At 34.8% G+C, this 14597-nt stretch overlaps 1 protein-coding gene across 2 annotated transcripts; it reads left to right on the forward strand.

The window, feature by feature from the left end:
- The first annotated feature begins 3675 nt into the window (after window positions 1-3675).
- LOC125271458 lies at window positions 3676-10496 on the forward strand. 2 transcript variants are annotated; one of them, XR_007185626.1, is made up of 6 exons: window positions 3676-4539; window positions 4670-4839; window positions 4961-5056; window positions 5295-5459; window positions 9860-9903; window positions 10080-10496. XR_007185626.1 is itself a non-coding variant. In XM_048195516.1 (5 exons), the coding sequence occupies exons 1-5, from the start codon at window positions 4503-4505 to the stop codon at window positions 10191-10193; spliced, it is 747 nt and encodes a 248-aa protein (XP_048051473.1). In that variant the 5' UTR covers window positions 3676-4502; the 3' UTR covers window positions 10194-10496. The 2 variants fall into 2 exon arrangements, 1 of the variants encoding a protein (XP_048051473.1); XM_048195516.1 differs by having other exon boundaries at window positions 4670-5056.
- Window positions 10497-14597: the final 4101 nt, after the last annotated feature.

Consider the following 14597-nt stretch of genomic DNA (forward strand, 5'->3'; position numbering starts at 1 on the left):
TTTAAATGTGATGCACTACTTCAGTGCAGTCTTTTTGCATGGAGTTTTTGTTTGTTGTGACATGCTTCATGCAACTTTTTTTTTCCACCTGTAAAAAAGTTTAAAGAATGAATGAAGATTTAATCAGTTTTACATGATGTCAGCTATTGGACTCATTCATCACAATCTACTGTTGTGACTTTTCAAATGATAATAGTGTAATCAGCAGTTTTGGATTCAATTTCTCCAACCATACAGAAATGGGCTGGATATATCACAGTAAGTATAAGTCTAATCATATCACTTGGTCTGTGTTTTTAAACTTGTAGATGTAGGATTGCTGTACAGTATATTGATCCTATTGCTCAATTCTTGCTTGAAATAAATAGGTCTTAGTGTAACCCAGGATTATGCATTAGTTAAATTAGGACATTTAAGTAGGTTGACGACACCTCCGAAAACCGCCAGTTGCGGAACCACTGCAGTGGACCGTGTTAGACTCAGGTTGTCCATCCTTCCAAAAATATACCTTTCCTTGCTGATAATCATCATTGTCTCTTGCAAACTTTGTACACTTGATTGCTCTGATCTCTTTCGAAAGTTCAGCACGTAAACGTTCAAGATCTCTTTTCAATTCTGTCAACTTACTTTTTGTCACCATTTCACCAAGCTGAATCTCCATCTTCTTGAAAACCTGTTTCATTGATTCAAGTTGCTTAGTAGTTTCTTTAATCACCAGGTTGATTAAGCTGAACACCTGATGTCTATAAAGAGTTGAATGTATGCCACATGTTTGTGCCTGATGAAGAAGAAAACGTTGCATTATTTAATACATTTTTTTATTGGAGCAGTTATTTTTAGTGTGCGGACTTCACATTTCTTTTTTCATATCTTAAAAAACAATGTCTCAATGAACACGAAAACAATTTCCAAAATGTTGACAAGACTAAGTTTTATATAACATCTGTTTAACTTATATTATTAACCTTACTTTCATGTTATAACTTAGAGAACAAAATTTTCAGTTTTACTGAAATTAGGGTGATGCAAAAATTAGTACACCCCACTGAAAGTCTCTGGAGCAAAGCTAAATTTTAGACTACAAATGTCTATTTTAACAAGAATTCAACCACAGGTGAGTTTAATTATTCATTACACAGGTGTCCAGCAGACAGTTGACTATAAAATGGTGTTAAAACCCCTTCCCATTTCATGCTGTCAGCAATGGCACCTCATGGAAGAGAAATGTCACCAGACCTGAGAAAGAAAATAATTTCGTTATACCAGAAAGGTGAAGATCAGTAAAGCTTTATTTATCAGTCAGAATACTGTAGCAAAAGTGGTACAAAAATTTTAAAAGATGGAACTGCAACCATCTCACAGACACATCCAGGTCATCCACGGAAGTTAACACCTCGACAGGAGCATCTTCTGATGAGAAGGGTTGAAGAAATTCAGCATGTAAGTTCACTGCATTTATCTAAAGAAGTAGAAAGCCAAACTGGGGTGATTATTTCCCATGACACAATATGGCGTACACTGCAGAGGAATGGCATGCATGGGTGCCGTCCACGAAAGAAGCCTTTCCTAAAGCCCAGGCACAAAAAAGCCTGCCTAGAGTTTGCCAGGGCCCATGCTGACAAAGATGAAGACTACTGGGACTCTTTACTCAGGAGTGATGAGATCAAGATAAATGTTTTTGGAACTGATGGCTTCAAAACTGTATGGCGTCGCAAAGGTGAGGAATACAAAGAAAAATGCATGGTGCCTACAGTGAAACATGGTGGTGGCAGTGTCCTTATGTGGGGCTGCATGAGTGCTGCTGGTGTCAGGGAGCTGTATTTCATTGATGGCATCAAGAATTCACAGATGTACTGCTCTATACTGAAAGAGAAGATGCATCACTCCATACCCTTGGTCGTCATGCACTTTTCCAACATGACAATGATCCTAAACACACATCTAAGGCCACTGTTGGATTTCTGAAGAAGAACAGGGTGACAGTGATTCAGTGGCTCCTGATCTGTCATTAAAAATCATGGAGGCCATACAAAGTACTAGATGTAGTAGTTTTTGTTGTGGGGTGTACTCACTTTTGCATCACTCTAATTTGAGTAAACTGAAAAAAAGTGTAATCTAAGTTATATTATTAACCTTACTTTCATGTTAAGTTAAACAGATGTTATAATAAACTTAGTCTTATCAACATTTTGGAAATTGTTTTTTGTGTTCATTGAGATAATGTTTAAAATGTTACTTTTCAAAGGGGGTGTACTCATTTACACTGAGCACTGTACAACAGCTAAATAAACAAGCACAGTATGTGCACAGTATGATTCCTGAATCAATCAGCATTTTTGAATGAATAATTGAGTGATCAGTGAGTCAGGAGTCCATTTTTCATTGCGCTGAGACTGTGGCTGTGTCCACATACTCTCTTAAGTAGGTACTTATTTTGAACAAGTACTTACTTTGCGACCGCTAAAAAAGTACATTTTATAGTAGGCTATGAATCTGTGTAGTATGGCTATGACTGTCATCTGGACATACTACATTCGCCGTGTTGCCATTATAATGTGACCTACAAGTGTCAGTTGGGTCACTTCACTGCCATCCGTGGCCTCATGGGATAGTAAAGTGTCACATACTGTTTTTCGCCTACTATAGGGAAATATGTGATTTCAGACACAGCCTAGAACTTTGAGACTGGAAGGTGGGATGCCTCCAAAGGGTCACAATGTATAACATGCAAAATGGGCCACAGGCAACTCCTACTGTACTAAAAATGTAGCAGCGCGTTTTAAAAAATATGTACACAAATGAGTTCTATGTGGCATTTGTTGTGGGCCACTATGGACTTTTCACTGGAAATTAATATTATCTTCAGTTTGACACAAGAAACACACACGCAATCCTAAAAATAATAGCAGTCTTGTTGTAATTTCTGAAATAACCATGTCTACGTTTGATGCCTAACAGCTGTTCTAAATATACCATTCACATTCATCTCAAACACAGAAAAGTTTGACTGATATGGGAATCTCTGATTCAGTCTTGGATAAAGATATAGGGAAAAACACTCAAAAGCCTGAAAGAGAAGAAGTGTAGAGGACAGTGATCTTATACATACAGCGTTTTAACTTAAGTAGCATTTTCACTCCATCTAGTGACCAATGCAGGACTAGTAGAAATTCAGCACATTGGACAGCTCCCACTGCTGAACGTACTGAACAACAGACATGTTCATTCTGAATGATGAAAAAATATGTGGTTATACTAATTCTACTTACTGTTTGAGTAAGTATTAGAAAAAGCCACATGTGCATTAGATCCTTTAACAATATTTATTTCATATTTAACAACTTACATCACATTTATTCAAAACATGTTCAGCTATTTATATCATTTTCAATAATGTGCAAATATCTGTGCACCTCTGGACAAAGCTTTGTTTCCTAAAAAGTAATATACTTATTAGGAAGCTGATCATAGAGTAAATTTACTTTATTTGTGATACACACACACACACACACACACACTTGAATCAAAATAATTTCCCCTCCCTCTTGCAGCGACATCTCTTCTCTTCTCTGATGGTGTTTACTGGTGTGAGGGCGGGACAACCTGTCACTCACATGACATCACAGCAATAGCACAACCATCCAATCAATTCCTGATGGACAAAATCAAGTCCCGACTCCCACCTTACTTTTGTGTATTGTGTAGTTGATTTATCATATGAAGTATTGATTTTCACATGTGTTACTGTTTCTGTTTTAGAATATAATGCAGCTAATTTCAGCTCAATGGACAGCTGTCAGTGTCAGTATAACCACAGTATAGACAAGCTGAGCAAACTTCCTTCGTGCAAATGTGTGAACTCTAACCAACTCACAAAACCACACAGACTAATGGAAACATTTGTGCTTGTTGACCAGTGATCAAGTAAGAGATGTGAAGTGAGAGTTTGACGACATGTTACTGCAGCAAATGTGAAGGTGTAAGCTTTAAGTAGTCTGAATATAAGAGTTGTGGTTTCCTGTTTTGACATGTTTACACATTGCTGGTTTGTACCCACTACAACAGAGAACATCATGAGTTTTACAGATGAACTTTGATATAAAAAAAAATAAAAAATAAAAAATAAATATAAAAAACTTAATTGAAATGTAAAGCACACAATTTCTCAAATGAAGATGATTATCTGCATGTATACATCAAAATGATTTGATACTAAACATATCTATCAGACAAACAAAAGTTTTACCCCCTCTTCATATCTGTTTGATGATGATTTTCATTTTTGTAAACCAATCAGAGCAAATAAGAGTAAAAAAAGTCTATAGGGTAACCAATGATTGGTTTATACTACTCTTTATACATACACATGATAATTTATTGACCAACCCCTCTGTGACGTGAAACATTTTAGAAAAGATTTTCCATTGACGTGAACCAATCAGGTGAGAGCTGCCGTCTGTAAGACCCTCACCAGTGTCAGTTATTCACAGTCACTCACAGAGATGGAGAGGTCAAGACTTGCTCTCGTCGTGCTCATGTGTAAGAAAAAAATGGGTTTGAGAAAGTTTTCAGTTTTTCGAACCTAAATGTTAATATTACTGTGAATATTTTTGTATGGTAATACATATTTCAAATTTAAGTGCTTTATAATTATTTTGCTCTTTTACAGGTGTTTTGTTGTTCAGTCAGAACAGAATCTCTGGAGCAGAAGTGGAGATGAAAGTCAGACCAGGAGACAACGTCACTCTCTACTGTGATTGCTCTTTAACTTTTGGTTTCCGCTTTTTATGGATAAGAAACTGCTCTCATGAAAATCAACCCTCTCTAATAATAAATATAGTAAGTTTGTACCTGGGGACACTTCAGCATCTCAGCTCTGACTACAACCGCTCCAGTAATTCTTATGATCTACATATTACTAACATCAGTGTCTCTGATCTGGGACTGTATTACTGTGCAGAAGTAGAGAATAAAGTATATGAAGATAAACAAGGCAGGACCAACCGATATGAAGTATACTATTATGGAAACCAAACAACTCGTCTCTCTTTTGCAGGTAAGAAAACATTTCTGCTAGTTATTATTGTATTATTGCTTGTGTAATTCTGGAGCACTTTCTCACTGAAGAAGCAAGATGAACATAATATTTGTACAAACATTCATTGATATATTTATATTTATTTTATATTGAGCAATGGACTTCTTGTTCTGAACCTTCCACACCTCATGACTGTAATAATAATAATAATAATAATAATAATAATAATAATAATAATTTTGTTTATTTTAAATAGAGGAAGCAACTTCATGTTCTGGACTGAACATCACCTCCACTCCTCATGTATCAGACTGTGTTCTCTGCTGGATGCTGCTGTTCAGTGTGTGTCCGGTGTGTGTTCTCCTCTCCTCACTCCTGTCCTCCATCTGTGTGTACTGCCTCTGTCAGAGAAAAACTGCAGGTATCTCATTCACTGTTCATATCCTTGACACTTTTATGATTTTCTCAATATAAAACCCAATGTCTTTGTTCAGCAATCAAAGCTGCAAACAATGTATAAATGTGTGCAAACATTTGTTTTAAATCCATCTATCTACACACTAGCAACCACCCTGAGTAGCTTAGCAACATCCTAGCAACCACCTAGAATACCTTAGCAACCACATAGCAAAACACTAGTAACCACCCTGAGTACCCTAGCTACCACATAACAACACCCAAGCAACCATCCTAAATACTTCAGAAACCGCATAGCAACACCTCAGCAACCACATAGCAACATCCTAGCAACAGCCAGATTACTCTAGCAACCGCATAGAAACACCATAGCAACACCCAGAATACCCTAGCAACCACATAGCAATACCCTAGCAATTACCTGAGTACTCTAGCAACTACCCAGCAACCACATAGCAACACCCAATTACCTGAGTACCTTAGCAAGAGCAAAGCAACACCCTAGCAACTATCCAGAACACCCTAGCAACTACCCAGCAACCACACAGAACACGCTAGCAACCACATAGCAGCACTCTAGCAATTGTCTAGAACACCCTAGCAACCACATAACAATACCCTATCACACAGAACACCATAGCAAACAGCATGACCCTCTCTGGCCCTCTTTGGTCATTTTTTAACAAAAAATTTTATATTTTGAAATATTAAAAATCGTAGCTTCATTGGAATGAGATGACACTTGGTGACTTTTGTGGCATTAGCATTATGAACACAAAAAAATCAAGGACATGATTCGGACATGTTAAAGGGTCATAAAAAATAGTCACACTTACCTTTTTTCTGTCAAAAATGACGACATAGGAAATGAATGGGAAATGCGAAAACATACGAAAACTCAGAGAATCTGTTGTTGGTACAAACTACAAATCAGACACTGTGCAGAAAAAAAGTGCACAGCACTGAAGGGGTGACACTCTAAAATGCCAAGAGTGCAAAATAGACACACCCAACCCCCCCTAAAACACAGAGAGTACAAAACAGAAACACCCACTCTAACACACACTCACTTACACACATTCACAGACAAACACGCTCACAACACACCATTATACACACACAAATGAACCAGTGTGGCTATAACAATATGGTAAAATTGAGTCAAAACTCAAATAAGAGGTTGAAATCAAATCAAACCCAGATTTATTAAGCTGTATAAAACACACCTGTTCATTTTTGTTATATTTTTTATTACATTTTTAATGTTATGTGTGACAAAATGTCCTCCTCTGTGTTCAGGTTTGACTGTAGTCAAATTGATGCAAAAACCGACACTTCAAATCAACATTTATAAAAAAAAAAAAATAATACTAATAATCTAAACCTTGACAAAAAGTAGTCTTTGAGAATGTCTAAGTATAAATCCAAATCCAATACTTAATAAAAAATAAGTGTTTGTGTCCATAAACCACAAGAGAATTTATAAGCCACTTTATATAGCGCGCTATAGGAATCTAGTGGTAACAACATCGCATTGCATAAGTTTTTCTTTTTACTATCACCAAATGGCACTAATCTACCTCCAAAAAGGATTTTAAATGCCTTGTCTCTATTTTAACATTATTTTAACTTATTTGCTAAGTTGCTGAAAGGGACTTTAGATGTCATCATGACAAACAGGACATTTGGACAGCATTTCTCATGAAAAAAGTGGATAAGTATTTATACACAGCACAGATCATAATCAGCACGCATGTTTTTAAATAAAGTTGTTTTTTTAAATAAAGTTTGAGGAAGCTTGGTGGTGGTGACGTTGATCCACGACCATGTTGTGCTGTAGTCCGTTTATAGCCTACTGTTAGCCTTTTATATCTGAGGACTTTATTTAGGCTTCAAAATGTATAAAATGTTGTGTTAACTTGTAAAGATTATCTTGATAGACAAAAAGTGTAAGTGTCATAACTCTTTGTTAAACACAGCTTATTTTTTTGCGATTTTTCAAAAGTCTATGGGAAAAATGTATAGGCTTGCGATTCGAGGGAACCCGTGCGCCACTAACTTCCGGGTTGGCCTACAAAAACGCGTTATCCCTGAGGTACTCTATTATACAGTACGAGAGCAGCCTCTAGAGGCAAAATAAGCTATCACTGATGCCTTGTAGAGTTTGTTTTGACACGTGACATGAGGCTGCGCACTGCACAGAACGGGACACTTCAAAAACGGTATGTTATACAGTGTACACTACAGTACATGTTTTCATATCATTATAAAGTAATTAGTTTGTTGACTAGATGCTGTATTAGTGGAGAACAGCAGTATGTTTGCCGTTGAGGCTGAGAGGATGCTATAACATTAGTACCTCAAGTGGTTAAAACAATGTGACAAAAACACCATCTGTTTAAAGCATTATCATTCATTTGCATTAGTTTATATCCATTTGTTCGCTGTTACACATTCGTTATCCAGCGAAGTTGCATATTTAAATTGCATCCTCATCATACAGTGACTGAAACATAACAAATCAGAAATGTATTCGAATTCAGTTCTTTTTACACATTTTGACTTGATAATCATTAATCAAGTTTTCTAAAATAAAGGCAAATAATGTGTGATAGTACACATATAGGCTAATAGATCTATGTTGTGCCTTTGTGTGTAAAGATGGCAGTTTCTAAGCATGACTGTTTGGATTTATATGAAATGGTAACACTTTACAATAAAAGTCTATTTGTAACATTAAATAAGGTTAATAAAAGAAGTTAAATAAATATTTTCAACATTTACATCTTAACAGTTTAAAGTTGTCTCTTACATTATAATGCACTATGAATTAACATGAATGATCAATGTATAATTAAAATATTAGTACTTTTTATATTTTAAACTTACAATAAACATTTTGCCATTTTTTTTAATTCAAGGAAAACTAAATGTAAGCATTAAAATGGAACACAATCTTGCTGCTCAAACTGTGTATACAATTTTTTTTTTTTTTTTTTTGCTCCTTTTGTATTTTACATTTACATGTACTTTTACTTTTCCTTTCAATATAAGTACATTTAATATATTAAAAAAATACTTTTCATACTTAAGTACAAAAGATTTCACATACTTTAAAACTTTTACTCAAGTAATATTCTGCACAGTGACTTTAACTTCTACCAAAGTCATTTTCTGGTAAGATATCTATACTTTTACTCAAGTATGGCTTTCAAGTATAGGATACTTTATCCACCACTGGTATGTAGATAGAAATGGCTCATACTAAGGTAATAAAAACATAACGGTTCATAACGGTTAGTTATGTATATTGCATTTCTGTCAACAGATCCTCCTAAATATTACACTGTGACTGGACCTTTAAAACCGCCAAACTTTTAAAACTACTCCAAACTGAAAACCTTCAAACGTCAAGCTTTTAAAACTACTTCAAGCTTTCTGGCTTGGCTTTTTTTGCAGCTCAGAGTGTCTTTTCAAGTTGAAAAAAGTTAAACTTTTATGGAAAAAAAAGAAAAAGAAAAAAAAATGTCAAGTGCCTTTTTGACAGCTGACCAATGACAAGCGAGTAGCGAGACCTGTCGTTTCCATAACAACAAGAAAGAAAAAAAAATGGAGAAGGTGCCAGTAGATGGACTTATTCTTCTTGTTTCGGAGTGTATTTTATGTGATTATTCTTATACCACACACACACACAGTGAGGTGAATGTTCACAACAACTGACAATCCATGCTTCGTGCTCCAAACACCATCACCAAAATACTAGAACAGCCTCCCGACTCAGGGACCTAAAATATGAGGGGCCGTATAGGCCATAATTATTGAAAAGCCTCTTACAAACACTAGTGAAAATATTGATCAACCTTAGTGAAATTCATTCATACGCATTACTGAAATGAGAAAATATTTAAGTAGTTGGTGAGAGCTAATTTCACTTGAAAAGAAAGCTGTTGCTGCACTTCAGTTTAATTTGGCCGTTTCACTAACTCTTTTAGGCAATGACGGATGTGAATGAATACGCCCTTAGGGTTAGAATTAGGGTTTGGTTTAGAGTTAGTTGTGTGTAATTATGCATAACTTACTGGTATTACTATAGTAATTACATGTGACATGTTACAATTACATCGTAAAATAAAGTGTTACCGAAAATTTTTATTGTGTAGCTGCCTTAATGTGAGCTTTTTTGAGAAGCTGATTCTGAACTGTTTCACATATTTAATGTTGTTTATATAGTAAAAAATGACTAAACTGTATTACAATTATACAGTAGCATTTATGTTTATGGTACTGCATTTTTATGTATTTAAATTTTTTTATGTATTTAAGAGCACATACATGCTTAAAGTTACTATGTTCAGACTTGCATTATTTTCTCACTGTACTGTCATATTTTCACTTGATCTTTAGATTCTGAGCAGACTGCAGAGATACTCACCGCAAATGTTATTAAGGTATCTATATTGTTACTTGTTTTAAGGAAATTGTATCTACTGTATATGTTATTGTTTATTTGTTATATGTTTATGTTATATGTTAACATAAACAAGTATGTTACTTGTTTTTTAAGCTTTGCCATGTCAAAGACAATAGTTTAATTTGTTTCATGTGCATCTCCTATTTATTTCAGGGGGATCCTACAGAGAAACATCAGTGTGAGACGAGAAAAACTGGAAAGATCTGCCTCCACACTGAAGTCTCTTATAGACTGCTGACATCTTCATATCCCTATGCCAAGATGTGATTCTACTGCTCAGTTTAAACAACGTACTGAAAACTTCCTGCTTTCTAGTGCTCTTTTTGTACTCAGCAACATCAGTTATGATTTCTGAACTCGCTTTTTCTCAAGCCTGCTTTAACCACATTTACACATGCACACACCTAACTAACTAGCAGCACATTTTTATATAATTGTACACTTACAAATACAATTATGATACATAAATATAAAAAAAGGTATTGCTATTACATTTTATTTGCACATTTTCTGGTTGCAAATTGTATTTTTGTAATGAAATAACATTGATTTTTTTAAAAACAACATTAATTGTTTATTGGATCAAACATATTAAGAAAAAAAACAATAATAGCAAATTACAATTAATAACTGTTTATTAGTCAGTTTTTTTTTTTTTTTTTTTTTTTTTTTTTTGTAAATATGTCCTTCTGTGGTATAAAAGCTAAATTTAGACTGATCAGTAAAACATTAAAGTGAGTGACAACAACTTAAATGCAGATCTGTTTTCCTTCTCGGTCCAAAATCATAATTACTTTCTTTGTCGTAGAAGGGATGAGAAAAATCTTTTAAACTTTACATTCTCACACTATCAACAGGATGTTAGAATGGGTTTCCTGTGTACATTTGTCTACAGCTCATTCTTTCTTTTTTATTTTTCTCTCTTCTTGTGGGCAGCTGTAAGTACCAACCACAAATGTTTCCACTGGACTCTATCAACAGAAATGCACAAAATGACAGAACCACAAATTTTCAGTTGAACTAAAATGTGATCTATTCCATGTGCATAAAGCTAATGCACACATGTAATAAAGTATAAAACAAAAATAAACAATATTATTTTCACCAAATAAGTTTTGTTGCATTGCAACAATAAAATAAAAAAAATAAAATAAATATGAGTGAAGAGTTGTCGTGACAGTTTATTTTACAATTTAGAGGTTTTTTTCAACTGCTTAAACACATTTTCAAAATTTTGCCTCTTTTTTTTCAAAACTTTACACACAAATCCAATAATTGCACACACAAAAGGCAAAATGCCTCACATCTCTTGTAAAATGAAGCACTGCATTCAAAATATCGCAAACATCTCAAAAGCAAACATTTGTCTGACGTTGCATACACCTTTGCCATAATATTCTATTTTTTTGATATATCATATACACAGTTTTTCAAAACTTAAAGCTCTTCTTTCATGTACTCGTATGTTTCTGTACAAGATGGAAAGTAATTGGCAGAGAGATGTTGAAAAATTCACGGTAAACATGAAAGCAAGATTGAAACCAAACTATTATTTTACTGTAAGCATTTGTGGTTTTGAATACAGTATTACACAGTACGAAAGAAGAGAAATTCATTAACCATGTGTAGTTGGACAAAAACTATGGTTGTGTTTGAAAAAGGAAATCAAGATACTTCCTGTTAGATTTTTGTGTCACATAGAGAATTGTGTGCTTTGTTTAGCCAAAGTGCTTTATGAAATTGAAAACGGAGTCAAGGCTGAGAATTAGTGTAGTGTAGGTTTTGCAGATTTGGTGTGTGTTCTGGTGTTTGAGTTTCAGGTTTTAGTAACTGTGTGACAGGATTTTGTATGTAAACAGTTGAAAAAAACTTTATTATTTCATATATTTATTTATAATTTCATGTTTCATAACAGATTTAATAGAATAATCCAGTTTAGATTACTGTGCAGAATTAAACAAAGACACCCTTTCGTTTTTATTAAATTAAAAACAGTCAGTTGAATAAGAAATAATTATAAAAGGAAAGCAAAAGTCAATGTCTCCATCTAGTGGCTTTCAGGTGCAGTCAAATACAGTTTTTTTCAAGTGCTGGCCAATTTACTGACACATTAACTAGGTTTTGAAGCATGAATTAAATGTTTTGTGTGAGTAACTACATTTTGCAGACATGCAATAGAGTTCTGATGTTCCAGCAGACAGTTGTGACAATTGTACTGCGAGATCAGGGCAGAACTTTATTTACAAAACTATACTTCTCAGTAATATGACGCAAAGAGCTGAAGAAGAACACAAATGTAGAGCACCATAACAGACAATAACAAGTAACTAAACAAAAGTATAAATACATAAATGAGTGAATTAATAAGGGGCAGGTGGACACAATAGGTTACCATGGTAACAAACAGGCATACACTAGGAAACTAGGGCTGTGTTCGAAATTGCCCCCTATACCCTCATTCACTAATCCCTACATTAGTCCACTAATATAGTTTACTTGAAGGAGTGAATGTAAACATTTCAACTTATACAGGTGCAGAATGGACGTGCTACTTGGCCGTCGGCTGTTGAGTGTTGGTTTGGTGTGTCAGCTATACACACAGTTTGGAAAATGGCTGGATGGATGATTCAGCTGTGGGCGCCATCTTCTGGAGAGATGCGGGAATTCATTTGGCATGTCCCTCACAGTGCATTATGGGTATTCTCTAGCCATTGAGTGTACATTAGTTGTGCACTTGTTATTGCAGTGCATTATGGGATTGAATGACTGCACTTGATAATGTTGCCACAGCCATTTCACCCTGTAGCCCAAGATTGGTTGCCCTCCGAAGGGCACTCTGCAGTGAAAATAATCACGGCCACCATACTGAAGTGTTGTTCCAAACAGAAGTGCTCAAAACTGGCCACTTCAAAGGGCCCTTCGGAATGAAGGATTTCGAAGGGTAAAACTGATGGACACTTTGGGCCCCCATGATCCTTTGCACAGGGAAGTTGTTTGACGTCACAGAATAGGTACAGGAGGTTAGGAGTTCGATTTTACCTATATGTATATATAGGCCTAGTATTTTTCTATGCTACTGCAATATTTATACAAGTTAAATTTGATAAATTATTATGGTCAAAATTACATTGTACTTAAAAATACTTTACAGCTTCCTTTATCAGTCCATTCAAATGTTTTAAATACATAGACACAATATACATTATATTTAAAGTAAAAGACCGGCAGTAGCTGATATTGTTAATGTTACCAGAGGTGGAAGTAACGAATTACAACTACTCACGTTACTGTAATTAAGTAGCTTTTTCGGGTTTTTGTACTTTTTTGAGTACATTTTTAAATCTGTAATTTTACTTGTACTTAAGTACAAATTAAGCTAAGTAGCCTAATCTACTTCGCTACTTGTAAAATCACATTCCGTTAGAGTACACCAACAATTTAAATATTCAAACCTTTAACAGGTGTTACAATATATTCGGTTCCTGAAATATTCTGTTCCACTGGGTGGCGCTTACGTGAATATTCATGATATCCTCCTATTGTGGGCGTGTCCTTGAGGCAACGCGCAAGCGAATGGAACTGAAAATATTAGTACACGCTCCTCAAATCGCATCGGTTTAATGGATTATTTCGAAAAGGTAATAAAATGTTCCTTTGGAATATAAATCTTTGGAGCTTTGTTTTGATGACAGTCTTCATGCCAGCAGCTACTTAAAAAATGTTATTTTTGTTTAAAATATTATAATTATGATAAAAAAAAATTATAGTTTAGTTTCGTTTTATTTAAAGTTTGACAAGGCAGGATATTGCAGCACAAAACCCTGAAATGTGTCAAACATAACACATACTCAAACAACCTGATTTACCTGATTTAAAACAATTTCAAAAGCAGTCAAATAATTAAAAAAAAGAAATCTGATAATACAGTATTTCACAATTGCTAAAACACTAAACCCCATTCTCTGAACCCAATGCTCAGTGGCCTAAACCCATTTGTCAAATCAGTCACTTTGTAGGCAAAACCTTAAACAAGTTCAGGTAGTTAAGACACTGTTTGCAAATCTCATCCACTCTTTTTGCAAAACTCTAAACACATTCTTACTCACTAAAACACATTCCGCACTGTGTTGCAAAATGGTAAATACATGTGGCAAAAGTTAAACACACTGTCCCGCACAGGTTTTTCCCTTTGCCTGGCAAGAGACAACATTGCCTGTGATGTGGAAAATGTCCTCAACAATATTCAATAATATTCAACAATATTATTGATCTGACAGCACTGACATTATAGGATGAGAACTGAACTAAGCTAGCCTAGATGATGACATCACTGTTTTCTGCAGAACTGCTTTATAGAGGAAAATAATTACAGTCATATACATAATAATTGATGGTCTTTACAATGTAAGTGAATCAACACTGAACTGACTTCAGCTGAACAATGACACTATTTTCTTTTAGAGCTGTACAGCCAAAATGAAACCTCTTTGCATTACTGATCATCATGTACCTGTTATCACTGTAAAGCTGCTTTGACTATACTATACTATACTAGACTAGACTAGACTAGTATCTGTGTAGTATAAATTGCAATTGAAATAAAGGTGACTTGACTTGATTTAGGTCGGACCCAACATGAAGACGTGATGCTGAAACAGAATGAATCTCTCA

Source organism: Megalobrama amblycephala, linkage group LG7 (genome assembly GCF_018812025.1).
Source record: "Megalobrama amblycephala isolate DHTTF-2021 linkage group LG7, ASM1881202v1, whole genome shotgun sequence".
NCBI classification, from domain to species: domain Eukaryota; kingdom Metazoa; phylum Chordata; class Actinopteri; order Cypriniformes; family Xenocyprididae; genus Megalobrama; species Megalobrama amblycephala.

Excerpts from the sequence above, each read along its gene's own strand:
- LOC125271458 (XM_048195516.1), top strand. The coding sequence starts at position 4,503 with ATGGAGAGGTCAAGACTTGCTCTCGTCGTGCTCATGT. Across the intron at positions 5,057-5,294 it reads AACTCGTCTCTCTTTTGCAG|AGGAAGCAACTTCATGTTCT; the intron begins GTAAGAAAACAT and ends TATTTTAAATAG. Across the intron at positions 5,460-9,859 it reads CTGTCAGAGAAAAACTGCAG|ATTCTGAGCAGACTGCAGAG; the intron begins GTATCTCATTCA and ends CTTGATCTTTAG.